We start from the raw sequence: 17,475 nt of genomic DNA, 5'->3' as shown, positions 1-17,475 counted from the left end.
CAGGCCGTGGACGCCCCTAGGAAACACTGGCTACGTGGCCAAGACCCGAAGGAGAGTGAGAGCTGCATGTGTCAGCCCTCAGAGCCCAGGGCCCCTGTATTGTGTGTGACCGCTGCTTGGGCACCAGGACACCAGGGGACGTACAAAGAGTACAGCCTGGTGAAAACCCCACAACCAAGAGGAAAGACAAGAAAGGAGCATGAATAATGTGACCAGACAGGATCCAAGTTTGTCCCCAGCTTAGTTGCCTTTTATTCTTCAGTTGAGCGAGTTACATGTCTCCCCGTTGTCCCCAAGGCCGTGCATGCACCTCGACGTGTCCACAAAAGGCCCACGACACAGGGGTTCCTAACTGGGCCATACGGTGTATTCGGAATCCTGGGGAACGGACTGGCTCTGCAAACATTGGTTAAGCGAGATGAAGAATTCTTACAGTTTTGACTACAGCGATTTCAGAGACACGTACAAGCTTCGTTTGCCACAAAACTCACACACACAAAAAATAATAATCGGTTAAGGAATATCTCTTTTATGCAAAATATACATTTTAGGATATAATTTGATTAATACTCTACTATATACTGACATTACTCCTTGATCATTTCATAAAAAAATATTCTCATTGCCAGAATTTTATCTTCTGTAATATTTATATTGAGGTAACAACAAGACCCAAACCGTGAATGATGTTGGCCAGTTGTGTTTTTTTTTTTTTCTTAAGTCGTAATGAATTTCTGGCACTTCACGAACACGCGACTGCAAATAGCTTAGTTCTGGTAAGTAGGCACTGAAAACTTCACCACAAAGACAAGCTGATCACATAAGTGGCTTGTACAAAAAGAAATGACACAGTGGATGCTCGTGGATCTAACGCGGGACAAGTCAGGGGAGTGGAGACACCTGTGGCTGATGTCACGGCTGGGTGACCCTGGGCACAGTCCCTGCAGCCCCGGGGACTCCTCGGAGCTGCAGACAGTGGTTGTGGACTGGTCCTCCCCGCCTTGGCATGGGCCTGGGCCCTGCACGGTGGTCGTGCCCTTGGGTCCCTGCAACCTAGGCTTGGGCCTGGGCCCTGCACGCATGTGGGTGGTCGTGCCCTCAGGTCCCTGCGGCCTGGGCTTGGGCCTGGGCCCTGCACTGGTGTTAGCAGTCGTGCCCTCCACTCCCTGCAGCCTGGGGGTAGGTGTGGGCCCTGCACGCGTGTGGGCGGTGTGCCCTCAGGTCCTCCGGCCTTGGTGTGGGTGTGGCCCTTGCACGGTGGTCATGCCCTCAGGTCCCTGCAGCCTGGGCCTGCATGTGGGCCCTGCATGGTGGTCGTGCCCTCGGGTCCCTGCGGCCGGAGCGTGGGCTCGAAGCCCGGCCGGGCACGCGTGTTGGTGTTCACAGCTGTTCCTCGGCTCCTGGCCCGTGTGCAGCACACCACGATGTCCGTGGGGGGGGGGGCACCCACGGAGTCCCAGCTGTAGTTCCTGTTTCCGCCCACGGCCAAGACCCGGGGGTCTCCCAGCGCACCCGGAGGCGTCACGGCACCTTCAGCAGCAGAGGTGGGTCCTGGGTCCAGGTGACCCCCTGGCCGTTTCCTGGTAGTCAGAAGTCCACGGTAGATTCTGCACAGCACCGCGGCCAACGGTGGACTCTGCACAGCACCGCGGCCAACGGTGGACTCTGCACAGCACCGCGGCCACCGGTGGACTCTGCACAGCACCACGGCCAACGGCAGCAGCGCAGACACTCGGCTCCTCCCCTCGCCCCCGCGCCTGGCGTCGCTAGCGCTCCTCGTGTGACGTCACGCCGCCCTCGTGTGACGTCAGGGCGGGGCCGGGCGGGGCCGGGCGGGCCCGGGGAGGGCGCCTGGCATCAGGACTGGGCGGGCTGCAGCCTCGGGGACCTGCCCCCGGAGCCGCCGTGGCCCCCCTGCCCCTCGTGCCCCGCCCCGCGCACTCCGTCACTCTGCAGCCCGGGGGGTCGCGGGGTCACCACCCTCGTGGGGTGGGCGGGGGTCGCAGTGAGGGCGGCTGGAGGGGTCCCTGGGGCCGGGGGGTGCGGGGGCCGCAGGGGTCACGGGGGTCGCGAGGGCTGCAGGGGCCTCGAGGGCCTGGGGGGTTTACTGGGCCCCGAGGGGTCGTGGGGGTCCAGGATGCAGCGGGGACCCTGGAGGTTGCGGGGGGCCCTGGAGTCGCGAGGGCCGCAGGTGTCACTGAGGTCGCGGGGGTCACGGGTGCTCCGGGACGGGCGCGGGAGTTGCAGGGACCCAGGGTGCAGCAGGGGCCACAGGGGTCACAGGGTTCGTGGAGGTCACGGGAGCTGAGGGGTCGGGGGTGCAGCAGGGTGCAGCAGGGGGCCATGGGGATTGCAGGGACCCAGGGTGCAGCAAGGGTCACGGGTGCTGCGGGGGCCTCAGGGTGCAGCACGGGTCACGGAGGCTGCGGGGGTCCAGGGTGCAGCGGGGGATCGCGGGGTTTGCAGGGACCCAGGGTGCAGCAGGGGTCACGGAGGCTGCAGGGGTCCAGGGTGCAGCGAGGGCCGTGGGGTGGCGAGGGCCGCAGGGGGCACGGGGGTTGCGGGGGCCGCAGGGTGCAGTGGGGCCGTGGGGGTTGCAGGGACCCAGGGTGCAGCAGGGTTGCACGCAGTGGCAGGGCCCACCCTGCAGCGGGCCGGGCCACGGCACTGCGGCCTTGGTGCTGCTCACCCAGGGGCTCCTGCACCCCCACCTCGTCTACACCGCCTCGCCCGTGTGCGCAGCAGAGAGGGGGCAAGGGGGGGCAGGACCTGGGTCAAAGTCATGAGCGTCGTCGAGGCCTTTCTGCGCCCCACGAGGTCGGCTGCGTGCAGTGGGACAGACCGTAGGAGGGACACAGACAACGTGCAGGACGGGCCGCTGCTCAGACGCTGCCTGAAAATCTGACCGGTCCTGCGGGTCGGGATGGGAGCCTCCTGCGAACCATGATGATCTTTGATTTTGCACAAAAACCAATCCATCGAAATAAAGAAAGGGGGTAAAAGGAAAAAGACACGAGAGCTTTGGGTGATAGTTGGCACTTTCCCTCTGAAAAGGATGACAAATCCGGGATTAAAAAATAATTATATATATATATAGGACTGTAGGACTGTAGTGCCAAGTGGGGGCTGCGGTGACACCGTGCAGGCCTGGCTGGCAGTTCCCTTTCCGTCCTGTGTCCTGCCCTCCCAGAGCCCCTGAGAGAGCTGGCCTCAGCCCGTGTGACCAGTAACAACCTCTTGGCAGTTATCTGGGCGCAAACATCCAGAAACATCCAGAACGCCAGTACAGCATTTTTGAAGAAAAGTAAATCAAGACATTATTAAAGCAAATATTTCTTTCAAAGAATTAGGGAGAAAAAAAAAAAGAAATGAAAAAGATGCCAAGGAGAAACTGGCCCTGCCCACCCCACAATTCCACACGCAGGACAGTGGACCAGGGCTTGTGTGTCGGCAGGATGGTGGGTGCACAGACACGGATCCTGAGCCATCCACGTCCCCGGGCTCTGCGACCCGGCTCTCGGGCGATGGAGACAAGGCGGTCCGTGCAGATGAGCTGAGCAAGGTCATGTGGTGTGCGATCAAGATAGGATCCCAAACGTCTTCCGAATGGTTTAGGGTCCCAAGAAATGAAGGTCCAATGACGTGATGGGCATTTGGAAGCACACGGTTAAATACATCTCCCTGAAGACAGGTTTATGTGTCGGTGCTGGCCGGTGTGACCCCGATGGTCATCTTATTGCGAAAGGAGACCGGGGCCGTTAAGGTGGAGGAGTAGCACTACTGTAGGAGATCTGTAAGCCGGGGTGAGATGTGTTAGCTACCCGAGTGGCGTCTCTGACTTCAAATAGCAGTGTCATGCAGGATTTAAACTGTGTCTAATGGAGCCTGGAGTGACTCTACGTTTAATTCTCTCCAAGGAGGGGTAACCAGCACGTGAATCCGTACACCTTAGCCGACTGCTGCAGTTTGGTTTACAAAATAGATGGGATGGGAGATCGGGAGCGCCTCAGAGGACAAGGAGAGTTGTAGGGTGACGTGACTGGAGACAGCCTCAGAGCATTGCCTGCCAAGCCCGCTATGTTGTTTAAGCTTCGGGACTTTTCATATCCTTTCATGAAAAAATGCACAGACATCAGTTGAATCCAACCAGAAAACAGACACAGACAAACAGTACCATGCAGGATAATCAAAAGTGCTATTTTGAGTTCAAGGAAGAATTTTTTTTTTTAAACAAAGAATTTGATATTGAGACCATTTGTAACTTAAAAAAAAAATAAAGCTCACTAGAGCTGTCATTCCCAAAAAGATTAAATGAGCTATCGCAAATTATAGTTGTAATACTTCAAAATGTATTCTTTCCCAAATTATACTTTGCATTGATGTGATTTTGGCATATGGAATACTAGAAATCTTTAAAGAATTAGGCAAAGCAAGTTAAGTAATATATAAATTTGGCTAATATTTTTACATTTCAGAATATGCTTCTGAAAAACAAATGGGCTTTTTCTTTTCATTTTTTATTATTTACTAAGCTAGCAAGAATGATTAGCTCCAAGAGGACAGCGGTTTTTTTTTTCTTAGCATATTTAGTCTTCCAGCTTTATACGGCTAAATGGATGATTCTTAAATAATGGCATTGGATGCCATTATCTAGGTGATGCGGGATGAATGCCTAATTTTAGTTCCTTGGATTAAAAAAAAAAGGAAAGGAAAATAAAAGAAAACAAATGAAATAGAAGTTGCCTTATACTTTCAGCACGTAACGGTCTGAACTTGGTTACAGGAAGTTTGCAGTCGGCTCTCTGCTGCCGGGAACGGAGAGCCATTTGATCTCGATTCACTTTGTCTTTGTATTATGTCGCATCCTAGTTGTGGATGCGTGACAGTCGTGGAACAGAACAGGAGATCTGCCCCCCAAGCTTTCACCCAGAGGTTTTCCTCCAGGCCCCTCTGGAAGGGTTGTTCACCTGCTACTTACTAGATAGAAAAGGTCAGAGGCGGGTGGACGGGACGGGCAGCACGCGGTACAGCCTGACGTGACCGGTCGTAGGAGCAGGACAACTATGGACAAGCAGGCAGGAGGTCAACGTTCCGACCGGCCCACTGGAAAACGTACCGCAGAGCAAGGTGAGACCCTCGGCTGTTGGGCAGTCAACACGGGGCAAGGACAGACAACCTGATGGACTTTGTCGCCCCGTGATCCCCCGCTGCTCAGCCTTCAGGGGCATGATGGCCACGCAGGAAGGAGAGTGGGCCTCTGCTGCTTCCCCGTGTTCCTCCCAACGACCCCCTTTCCTGACTCTGTTTCCCAGAGCAGGACACACCGGGTGAGCTAGTGATCCCGTGATCTCTAAGGGCCCAGGAGCAGCCTGGGCAAGGACCGCAGCACCTACTTCCTGCGGGGTGGAGCTGCTCCGCATGGGCACAACCCTCCCTGCTCGCACCTGTGAGCTCTCCGCACGCTGCATGTCTTCTCTGAGCTTTCGCTGGTGGGAATTTGTGCCACCCGTTAACTACGGTACGTGCCCAGGACACAGTTTCTGCTAGTGAGAGAATTATCTGCCCATGTGCTTTGTTAGCATGCGGAGAGACAGAACATGGGAGGTGAGAGCTATTTCATCCTACTCCAGTGGATGATGGGATACTTAATAAGAGGATGTCTTAAATAATTAATAAAGAATTGCAGATAATTTATCCTTACATAGGGACCTCCATGCGCCTGGAGAGCTAGTTGTTACGGCTCTTCCGTAAAGTGACTGGCAATATGACTTGGGGACTTACAGGAAGAATAATTCATCCTAGTTGGCCATGTAATCTAAAAATGCAAACTACACTATAAACATTGATTTGGTTTGATTAAAAGCAAAATGGTGAATATGCATGAACCAAAGAGGTTGTGAAGCTTCTAAATCATTCATCCTTATAAAAATTTACACAACCTCCAAGTTCCCTCCAGGACCTTCAGAAAGGTAAAGATTTGCTTGGCAGGTTTCTATTAATTACACTAGGTATATGTAAATCTTGGTTGCCGTTCTAAATGTTCAGTTATTTTCCTGAAATACAGGTTTCTACAGAAAAATTATCCATTCTGTTTACAAGTTCTTTTACTTTTAGAAACTATAATTTCAGTGTTCATTTGAAAAGACTTCCCTTCTAATTTAATAATAAGTATTTAATTAGTAAAATTATGAGTTATTCTTTTAAATATATATATAGTTTTTATTTTGCAGGTTGATTTGTGCTAGAAAATTTGATAAAGTTTTTGCTTAAGCAGACTTTTATTGAGTGGAATGGTTAAAAATATAATTCATGAGAATTAACAATGTTGAACCAAGTTGGAATTGGCATCTAAATACATAGTGTGCATTTTATATGGTTCTTAAGAGCATGTGCTTGTTTGGGGTGATATTGAAACTGCTTCTCCGTGTACTATCAATGGGTATGTTTTTGTGTATGAAAGATGATTTTGTAAAAACTTCTGCATAAATAAAAACATAGGTCCTAAATGTTGGGAGTTCATTCTCATAGGGAATCCATAAATTTTCTTAACGTAGGACCAACTATACTCATACATGTTGGTAGAAAAAGAATTCAGTGGGAATCTGGCAATTTCTTTTCATCTTTTTTAGAACTCTAAAAATCAAATCAGTAGAGATGCCAACTTGAAAGATAAAAAAGGGATCCTATAGGAAATAAATGTCTGAATAAGAATAAGAGGAGAGATCTATAATCTCCATAGAAAAGATCAAAAGAAGAAATTAATGGATTCCTGATAAATATAACAAGACAACACACTAAAAAAATTAAGTGAGGTTAACCCAAAATGCTATGAGGCCTCGGGGTGGGGGGTGGGGGGGAAGCACAAGGTATAAAAAAAAACTAAGCAAAAATTAACAAGGAAGTTGATTATGGTGAGAAATGACAAAGAATAAAAGCCCATAGATGAATTTTCAAGGATACGCTTATTGATAAAGATAATTTTGCATTTGTGAAATAACATTTCACGTATAACTTTTCCATACAAACTAAATATCTCATTAATTGCTTTGCTCATGAAACGTTGCCATTTTACAGAAAAATTCTCTACGATATAAAATTATATAAATATAAAAATTCTCTGTAATTCACAGTGCTCTATAATTTGCGAAGTACTTTTTTCTTATATGATATCCTTTGACAGTTTAGAATTCATAGTATTGTCTAACAGCAGAAGGAACAAATTTTAGCTAAGTTCTTAAACATGCAACAGTTAGTATAAATACTGCATGTGATACGTTTTAAGGTGAAGCTCAAAAATATATGTCAATGTAACCACATACTACACAGAAATACATATATACATATGCATATATATACATATAGTGAGTAAAGATAATGTAGTTAAAAATATAATGTTCTATACAAGAAATTATTAGTCACATGCTACGATCATTATTTAATGTATGCATATATATCTCGCTCAAGTACTATGATAGGACATGAACGCTTCGTAAAACATTTTAAAAATTGTTCTAGCTCTTAATATTTAAATGTATAAAAATACATAAAATTAGCAAACAATCGATTAAGCCTATTCAGATCACTGAAATACATTTTGGTGCAAATAATAGATGCAGAGGAATGGAAGTGATCGAAGCAAAGCGGGGCATTTAAAACATTACGTACTGAGGAAATAAAAGGCAAGTCTCTCTCCTCTCTAGAGACTCAGGGGCGTGAGACAGGATGGATAATACAAAATGTTCGGGAGCAGTGAGAGAGAAGCACAGTATGGGCAATGGGACGTTTCAAAGAGAGAAGACATCACAAAATAAATACTTAAGGCTTAAAATGTTAAAGCGTTCAATAGAGAGAAACCGCAATGAATAGCAGAGAAGCACAGAGTGTTCCTAAACGGCAGTTGCGCCCGTGTGGAAGCTTTGGGGTGGCTTTGCATGAACACTCAGTCCCTTGCATCCCGAGGCCCTAGAGCTCTGGTCGGTCAATGAGCAGAGAAAGCACCAGGGCCAGAAGCCACTGGGATCGTCAGAGTGGGAGGCGACAACGAGGCATCAGCCCTGGGACAAGGGTGCCTGATAGACGTCACAGGACCGTTTCTTAAGGGGGGACAAAAGGGTCCCATTGTCCTGGGGCCTCATAAAGTTCACACAAAACAGAAACAAAAAAGCAGCACCTGGGGCACAGGCATGACCGTGGCGTAATCTAGAAGCCTGGGAGCTCGGGGCGGGATGGAGCGTCGATGGGCTTCCGAACCAGGATGCCAGCCCACAGAATGTATTCGCTCAGCAAGTATTTACTGAGTGTCTTCTGTGTGTCAGGCACAGGTTAGTGGGGGTCGGAGGTAGTAATGGACTTAACACTATTACTGTTGTCTCGAAAAGGAATCCTGTAGCAGGTTTTCTGGGTCCGTGAGCGGTGACGGGGTGTGCGACTCTGCAAGGCCCATGACTCTGGGCCTCTCCGGCTTCCCAACCTTCAGGTAAGTCATGGCCAAAACTGCCCACATGCTGGACGGGGGACTTACTCACAGTGTGGCTAACGCCTTTCTTTGGGGGGGATAAAAAAAAAGAAAAAAGGCTTCTCGTTCTATCAATTACTTATCAAATATATGCATAGAGTGAGTGCATAGGGTCATTAGTGATATGCATAGGGTCGATTAGTGAGTTTCATTACCTGTAGTTAAAAAAAGATGACTTTTGAAGACTGTTGATTATGTTAATTAGGTGAATGACCTAATTTCTGAACACCCGTTACAGTTCTTCCCATAGACAAATGGAAGCCAAACATATAAAGGAAAAAAGGAAGAGTGAAATGCCTTTCATATGGAGCGACCAAGCTACTACCGGAGAGGCGGTTGTGACACGCGCTTTAATGCCAATAATGAGAGAAGAGGCGACGAGGAATGCAAGGGAGCGCGTGCAGCCTTTCCTAGGAAGCGACCACAGAGCATTTGCATCACTCGGTATATTCGCAGCACTTAATCTCTAAGTCACCTGTTAGGATCTGATGAAACACACGCCTACCTTTCCTGATCCCTCCGTCAGAAGCACACGTGTAATCACCTGTCGTCAGTAGAAAACATGTTTCCCCTCTTCCGTTTTTGTCTCTGGTACTAGAGCGTCTGATGGGGAGCCTTTCTGGGGGTGATAATGGCGGCTCACTTCCTGTACTGTCGTCACCTGATAACACTGGTCACAGCACCATGCCCATTGACAGACAGTGATGGATGAGGAAATGAGACAGTACAGAGAGTTTACACTGAAGGTCCAGAGTACGCGCACTCCAGATACAAGAACACAGTCATCACATCACGATAAAAGAAAGGGTTTTCATCACTCGTTACAAAAATTTACACGGAGCAAAATGGAAAACGTATTGAAAAGGAGAGAGGTGTTCTTTGGGGAATGTGAATTCCATGTTTAGATTCCACTTGAAAATGAACTTCTGCAGAATTATTCACATGAGGGTGTGATAATGAAATAACAGACACATTGATATCTTACGGTTTTTTTGATGTGCCATCTAGTTATTGTGAATTAGAATCTTTAAAAGTGGAGCCTAGGGCAGCTCGGGTGGCTCAGCGGTTTAGCACCGCCTTCAGCCTAGGGCGTGATCCTGGAGACCCGCGTCGGGCTCCCTGCGTGGGGCCTGCTTCTCCCTCTGCCTGTGTCTCTGCCTCTCTCTCTGTCTCTTATGAATAAATAAATAAATAAATAAAATCTTAAAAAAAAAAAAAAAAAAGAAGTGGAGCCTATTTAAGGGAAATCTCCCAGGTACCTGCTGGTCTTTGGAGCTAACACATGCTTTTAATATTCGCTAGAATTTTAATAAAAAATAATCCCAAAGCTCACTTTTGTGTCCAGGTTCTCCATTTGAAGCGGAAAAAAAAAAAAGTGTTTCTGAGCATAACGATGGAATAAGATCAACTTCTCCAAATGCCCTTGAAACAACTGCTTGCCCATATGTGCTTGCCAAAGATGCCTGCGTCCTCTTGGCCTAGGTGCTCGCTTGTCGTGTTTACCAGGCTGAGAGCATGCTCTTGGTCCGTGCCCTTCACAAGGACTTGGCATAAGCACCCCGAGAACAGTCTGCTGAGACCAGCAGCACCGGCTACGCCCCACCTTCCGGGAAGTCCTGCTTGGCCTGAGGGTTTTCAGATACATTCAGATACACTGAAAATTCAGAATTTGCAGAACAATACACTAAGTGAGCATAAGGATCTTTATGAAGGACATCTGTATGAAGCATTTTAGTTCTGGCCGTATGTTTCCCCCATTTACCTTGCTTAAACCTCTGAAAGCTCATGAAGGAACATATGTAGAGGTTACCTGCCTTTTTTGGGTTTTTTGTTTGTTTGTTTGTTTTTTATTGTTGTTGTTTGTTTTTGTTTTGTTTTTGGTTTTTGTTTTTTTGTTGTTTGTTTTTTTTTGTTTTTTGTTTGGGTTTTTTTTTGTTTTTCTTTCTTTTTTTCTTTTTTTTTTTTTTTTTGCTTGCTTTGTGTAATTGGTGGTTATTTCTAAATTATGCCAAAAGTATTCACAGGGGATTATCATAAATCATCGTTCTACAAGAGAAAGATTAAATATATCTAAGTCATGGTTATATAAATAGATCTTCAGTTTTCAGAGTGGGCTGAACGGTGATTAAATTGTTTAAGATACAGAATTATTTCATCAGTACCGGACACAAGAGCGAGCACATTCCTGACTATCCTCTTGGTGAAATGAAAATTTATAGGCAATGTCCTCTGGATTATCTACGGCAATGGAGAGGGATAGGGATTTAGCAGTAAATCGCCCAAAACTCAGTTTGGGAGGGAAACAGAGAGCAATGCCTCGTGCATTCAGAGGGAAATCCGCAGGGAATTTCAGCTTTGCCACTGACTAGACAAAGCAGATCGTCTACCTTCAGAATAAGGGTGAATTTATTATATCACGAAGCATCTTATCCAATCTAAAGGGATTATACTGAATCTCCCATCTAGGTTAGCAATGGCAAAAATGTAATCAACCCTCTAGAATATTCCTAGGGAGTACTTTCATTGTCAGAAAGGCTGTCTTGCATACCCCACCTTTTTGGTGCTCAGGCTATTGAAATACAAGCACCCGTTGTTGTTGAGTAACCGCTTCCTGTGAATTCGGGTGAGATGCACGGCCCCCCGTGGCAGGGATAAAACTGAGACGAACACACCAAGCCAAACGACGAGGAAATCAACATTTTGAGAACGAAAGATGGAAAATGGCCAGTTATCGTACCATCACATCGTGCAGGGGAACAAAGAAACATTGGCACAAAAGCAACAAACAGGCAAAAGAAAATATTGGCACCATCAGCAAAGGGCATTCCCACTAAAGCAGGAAAACTCTATAGACGGGCTGTGCAGGCCTCTACTTGGAATCCACCCAGAGAAGCTACGATCCAGCTGTCTCCACGCCTGACATGAGCACATGGATCGTGAAGAGATAGAACCGAAAACTCAGAAATGTTTGCAGACAATGAGAATGGTCGCCTCCTCCCTGAGGGACGTACCGGTCTATGAGGTGTTCGGTGGCATGCACCTGAAGTTGTGCCTTACCTGATCTGTTATGTTCCAGAAGCCGGTTGTCCTTGCCCAGACAGGGGTCGCCCTGTGTGCTGTTGCAGGCCATGTTTAATTCTGTCTTGCAAAAGGTAGGCGAGCTTGCCTGGGGGGCGGGAGGGATGTGCTTCTTCCTCTTCCTTGGAAGTTTCTGCTTCGCCATAGCCAAGGAGTAGTACATTCCAAAGTTGTTGACAATGACCGGCACGGGCATGGCTATCGTCAGCACCCCAGCCAGGGCACACAGGGCTCCCACCAGCATCCCCGACCACGTTTGGGGGTACATATCCCCGTAGCCCAAGGTGGTCATGGTCACCACAGCCCACCAGAAGCCAATTGGAATGTTTTTAAACTGCGTGTGCTCGCTAGCTGAAGGGTCGTTAGGTTGAGCTCCTACTCTCTCGGCATAGTAGATCATGGTAGCAAATATCAAAACTCCTAGAGCCAGGAAGATTATCAGCAGCAAAAACTCATTAGTACTGGCTCGAAGAGTGTGTCCAAGCACCCTCAGACCTACAAAATGGCGGGTGAGCTTGAAGATTCTCAGGATCCTCACGAACCTTACCACCCTGAGGAAGCCAAGTACGTCCTTAGCAGCTTTGGATGACAGCCCACTGAGTCCCACCTCTAAGTAGAAGGGTAGGATGGCCACAAAGTCAATGATATTCAAGAGATTTTTGATGAACTCAAGTTTATTAGGGGAAAAAATGATACGGACTAAAAATTCAAAAGTAAACCACACCACACACACTCCTTCTACATACGTCAAGGCAGGATCCGTTTCGATTTCGTATTGCAGAACAACACTTGTGCCATTGATGACTGGTTCTGTCTTGTTTTTAACAATATTGAAAGCTTCATGTGTCTCCAGGCAAAAGGTTGTGATTGAAACCAGGATGAAGAATAAAGAAGCAAAAGCAATAAACTGTAGGGGGGAAAAAAAGAAATAAAAAAAAAAAAGAAACAAAGAGAGAGTGATCTGAACTATCGTATACTTTGATCCAAATCTAAGAGCATCGATCCCTGCAGGTGGAAAAGAATAAAAGCACATTTGGAGATTTTGCTTGGGATGTCACTCAAGTGAAAGAAGAGATGCGTAGGTATCGTTAATTAGAGTTGCACACGCAGTGCGTTTCGAGTTCTGTTTTCTGGTTATATAGGTAAAAACTTTTGCTTTACGTTGGAAAATAATTTCTTGACTCTTTTGTATAAGAAAATACACCTGTTAAAAGAGCATAAAAATCAATCCAAAGCAACGTTAAAGGGCAACAGACTGAAAAAAAAAAACAAAGTAAATAAATGTACAGTAGCTCTAGATAATTGTTTCCGATCCTAGAAATCCTCAAGTATTAGATCAAGTTTTACGTCTTATAAACATAAGGTGCTGTCCACACTGGTGGGAATTTGGAAGCCGCTTGAATGTAACTGTAGGTTTTTAACCAAAAATAAAATGTTGATGTTGTCGTTAGGTAGGGAGAGGAAAAAAAACCATTGTGGGGGTGGGGGCTCTGTTACAGTTAAATCATATCAACTTAAGGTGGAGAATTAGCCAAAAGAACAGACCTAGAGAAGACTAGGCGACAAGACTGAAGAGAGAAACAGAGTCGGGAACAAAATAAAAGACAATTTTCCTTCTCACCTGAAAAAGAACTCCCAAGTGTTAGAGGAACGGGCTATAAAGTTGCAGGGTTTATTTTATTCAGCTCTTTCTATCCCGTTTCTTTAGCCAGTCCTAGGGGGACACACACACCTACTAATCCAGAATGGTAATAGCCGGAGCTCTCCCGCACATAGTTCTTACCCCGGGCCGGCCCCTCATTAAGGCAAATCACACAATCAACTCATATCAGGCCTCGGAACCACCTACTGCCGCTGTCGTCCTTCACAGTTCTGCGGTGTCAGCACGGAGGTCAGGCTACGTTTCCAAGTCATAAGACGCAAAGCGATACCTAAGGCAACCAACCTGACAAGCGTTGCCCCCAGTTGTTGTGTTAACCACCAAACTCTCACGTGATGAACACAGATATGTCGGAGAAAAATGTATTCCTCTTGGGAATCACAGATTTCCCAATAGTCAAGATCTGAAAACGTAAAACCCGGGGCTGAGTGAATGGTGCTGGTGCGGACAGTAGGCAGTAGTCGCTCCGTAATGCTCTCGGACTTAGCATGAGTGATGAGCACCAAGACTGCCCCTCAAACATCCAAATTCACTCATTCTTTAGGAGCAAGAGGTCATCAGTCAAGCGCAGGGTAACCCTTTTTCAGAAATAATGGGGCATATCCAAGTCCCACACCTGTCCCCTAATTGCTATTCCTCACCCGCACCACTGAAAAGATCTAAGTTTCAAGAAAAGATTGAGACCACGTCCTCCTTTTCCTGGTAGAGTTTCAACGGAAGAGACATACGAAACGAGGAAGGAAGTCCTAGGACAGTGGCGCCCAGCCGCTAAGGGTCACCTCAAGCTCTGAAATTGTTTCTCTGCAGAGTAGAGGTTAGTACCTCGCTCCTGTAGGAGTGTAAGACACGGCGCTCTCATGGCTTTGACTTACGTCCCCAAGCACGCCTTCCAGGTTCCCTTGGCCTTGACATTATGGGTTCCCTCACATCTTTCCCAGATGTGATGCAAGAGGTTAACGTGTTTTTGCTCAGCTTTCTTTTTTGTGCAAATAAATATATAGCTCTTTGTCCACCTATGTTCATGCAGTGGACTGAGTGGGACCTCCCCACATTGCTCTTTCAGGATCTGTCCCGGCTTCCTGGCCTGCTCCCATACCACAAGGGCAGTTTCCCCCTGTACTTTGACGCTTGTCAGTATGAAACGCTGAGGCCTGTTGCGACTGGACATTTTCCTACTCTTCACTCATTCATTCAACAAGCATGAATTAGGTGCCTCTCAACGTCAGGCCCCAAGACGAGGGCTTTAAGGTAACAGTAGTTAGCAAAACACAATGCCTGTGTTTGAGGAATTCACAATCTATTAGGGACACAGACATTAAATAATTAACCACAGAAAAATTATATAATTACAATTGTGATAAATGCAATGAGGGATAGAAAGGACCAAAGGCGGGCTTTATTTAGGGGTCTTGAGGGGTCATAGAAACCTCTGCCAAAATGTCACCAGACTCAAATTGGAGGGATAAATGAAGGTTGACCTGATGGAAAGGGGTGGCTTGTATATAGCTCAGTGGGAGGTTTTAACAAAAAATCTGGACTTTTTCAATTTTTCACTTCACTTTCTTGAGCAATGGGTTTACTGGGACACCACAGGAGCAGCAGGTCTTCCAGATCTGCCTCTTTTGCATGAAAACCCAACGTAACGCAGAGACTCCGGTTTTTTCAAGGCTAACCTCTTTTTCTGAAGAGCTTTAAATAAACCAGAAATATTGCCTGGGTTTTAAAATAAGACTGTAAGGTGACTCTAGAGCAGTTTGGTTGCTGGTGGCGCCCCTCAGGCCTTGTTGGCCTACTGGGAGAGCTTTAGAATTCTCTTAGCTTATTGTATCAGCCCTGTTGTTGGGGATGCAGTAAAAATAAAAGATAAGTGTTTTTAATTTGAAGCACCATGTAAATACTAGAAATCATTATTACATATATTTTATTATACTGTAAAAATATATAATTAGTACCTCAATGAGAACTACTAGAGCCTGATGTTCATGCTCATTACATGAATTATCATTTTGTCAGAAAAAGTCAACAAAGTCAGAAGGTACCACCCTTGGTGGCTGGAATTTAAATAACATGAATTATCTTGTTAAATTACCCATTTTACCCACCCACATTCTTAGAAAAGGAATTTGGTCACATTCTTTGGAACATACCTGGGGAGCTCACACAAATGTGAATTCCTCACCGTCCATGTCGGACATCGACACAGATTCTCTTGTTTGGGGAGAGGGAATTTGCATTTAACAAGTGTTCATGGTGATTGCTATGAAAACTAAAGTCTGAAAAACACGGTTTTGGCATTTTTCAATTTGAGAATATAAGATTAATAATTCATTATTAAATGCGTTGGAGAAGTTTCTAAATTACAAGCATTTGTAGACTTTTTAAAAAATCTTCTAAACCTTAATAAGAATAGCTAATTCCTATATCATAGGGTGTTTGTGCCTGTGTGTGTGTATTTGTGTGTGCACTGTGACATAATTCTGTCTTCTACACAAATATTGGTGAGTAAACAAAGCAACTGGATAGCCTCTAACTACATGTAATTCTAAGACACAAAGCTTTGAAAACCAGATTTTGACTGTTTTTACAAGTCACTCGGAACTTGAATTTATCAATATTTTTGTTAGCATTATTTAAGGAAGCCCACTATGATTCTGTACTTGTATTATTCTTCACGGTGATTTGTATTATTCCGTATATCATTCGCTTTTAAGGACTTCATAAATCTGTCAGGATATGATAATAGTATAATAGGAATCATAAAAAGAGTGTGAAAACAAACAGTCATTCCAGGAGAGACACATTAATCTCAGAAGTACAATATTATTTTGCTTAAAAAAAAACAAGCTAGGTAAGCCATTTCTTATGTATAAAGACTGAAGACACTACAAGGTGTGGCTTAGGGTGAGAGGGCTAGAGGGCTAGACCAGAGGACAGAAATACTCTTCACACACACAAAAAATCAAATAAATAAATAAATAAATAAATAAATAAATAAATAAATAAATATTTAAAAATAAATTAAATAAATAAATAAGAATAAATTAAATAAATAAATAAAAATAAAGAAAATAAATAAAAATAAAGAAAATAAAAATAAAATTAATTAATTAATTGATTAAAAATAAATTAAATAAATAAAAATAAATAAAACAAATAAATAAATAAAAATAAAATAAATGAAAGAAAGAAAGGAAGGAAGAAAGAAAGAAAGGAAGGAAGAAAGAAGTACTCGTCACAATAACGTGGCGGGAAATTGGAAGTTGTCTTCTGTCAGCTTAAAAGCGGGGAAGTTGGAAGAAAGTTGAAACCTGGACAGAAATGAGGAAGGTCTCTAAGGAGGATGAAAAGCTCATAGTGGGAGGCGGTAAGCAGGGGCGAGGCCCCTCTCTGGGCACAGCAGCAGAACTTTGGGACGCAGATGGACTGTATCAAATTTAAGACGATGCTTGCTGTGTTACGCCTTCAGCCAAGGGTGGTTGTACATTGATGGTGCTCTGAGTGGTGAAGGTATTGGGCCAAAGGAGGAAAAAAAGAGGGGAGCAGCCAACCACGAAGGCAACATACACAGTGAGGATCAAAAGCATTTGAGAGTAAAAAATAAGAGTAAAAGGTAATCAAGAGAAAAGTAGCCCTTGTGAAAGTATTTGGAGACACTGGGAGAGACAGATTGGCCATTGGAATGAAGAACGGGAGCCTAGTTTATTAGGGACTTAGTCCAAGTATCAGACGAAAAGGTGACCCCAGAAGCCTTGAAGGCCTACGGTCGTCCAGACCTTGGACTCCAGTATCAAGGAGTTTGTATATGTCACTTGAACCTAATTCTCAGAGATTTGGATACAGAAAATGTCTTCTTTTTTTTTTTTCTGACTCACTAAGTTAAGCTGAAATGGGTAAATATGAGGTTAGGTTAAATAATATCAAGAAAAGGAAATTTATGGGATGGCTGGATGGCTCAGTGGCTGAACATCTGCCTTCAGCTCAGGTCATGACCCCAGGGTCCCAGGAACGAGTCCCACATCAGCTTCCCTGTAGGGAGCCTGCTTATCCCACTGCCTGTGTCTCTGCCTCTTTCTCTGTATCTCTCATGAATACATAAACAAAATCTTAAAAAAAAAAAAAAAAAAAGAAAAGGAAATTTAAAAGGAAAGGAAGGGGGAGAAAAGAAGGTTTTATTTGTTTTTCTCCTTCACTGAACCGGGAACTGTTTAAGGACTGGAATGAT

At 45.4% G+C, this 17,475-nt stretch overlaps 1 protein-coding gene across 8 annotated transcripts in view; it reads right to left on the bottom strand.

Moving 5' to 3' along the window:
• Positions 1–228: 228 nt before the first annotated feature.
• The window catches only part of KCNC2 (potassium voltage-gated channel subfamily C member 2), a 184,119-nt gene continuing 166,872 nt past the window's right edge, over positions 229–17,475 (bottom strand). For 3 of the 8 annotated variants that reach the window (XM_041754046.1, XM_041754048.1, XM_041754047.1), the window contains exons 3-5: positions 11,573–12,500; positions 9,021–9,185; positions 229–4,108 (exon numbers count right to left, since the gene is read on the bottom strand). In XM_041754046.1, the coding sequence (XP_041609980.1) occupies positions 3,972–4,108; positions 9,021–9,185; positions 11,573–12,500 (1,230 nt within the window). In that variant the 3' untranslated portion in view covers positions 229–3,971. Of the gene's footprint in view, positions 4,109–9,020; positions 9,186–11,068; positions 11,173–11,572; positions 12,501–17,475 lie in introns of all 8 variants that reach the window. The other 5 variants (XM_041754050.1, XM_041754051.1, XM_041754049.1 and 2 more) reach the window with 5 other exon arrangements.

This window comes from Vulpes lagopus, chromosome 5 (assembly GCF_018345385.1).
Source record: "Vulpes lagopus strain Blue_001 chromosome 5, ASM1834538v1, whole genome shotgun sequence".
Classification (NCBI taxonomy): Eukaryota; Metazoa; Chordata; class Mammalia; order Carnivora; family Canidae; genus Vulpes; species Vulpes lagopus.
Note: the sequence above shows the minus strand (reverse complement) of the source record. Positions and strands in the feature narration are given on the sequence as shown.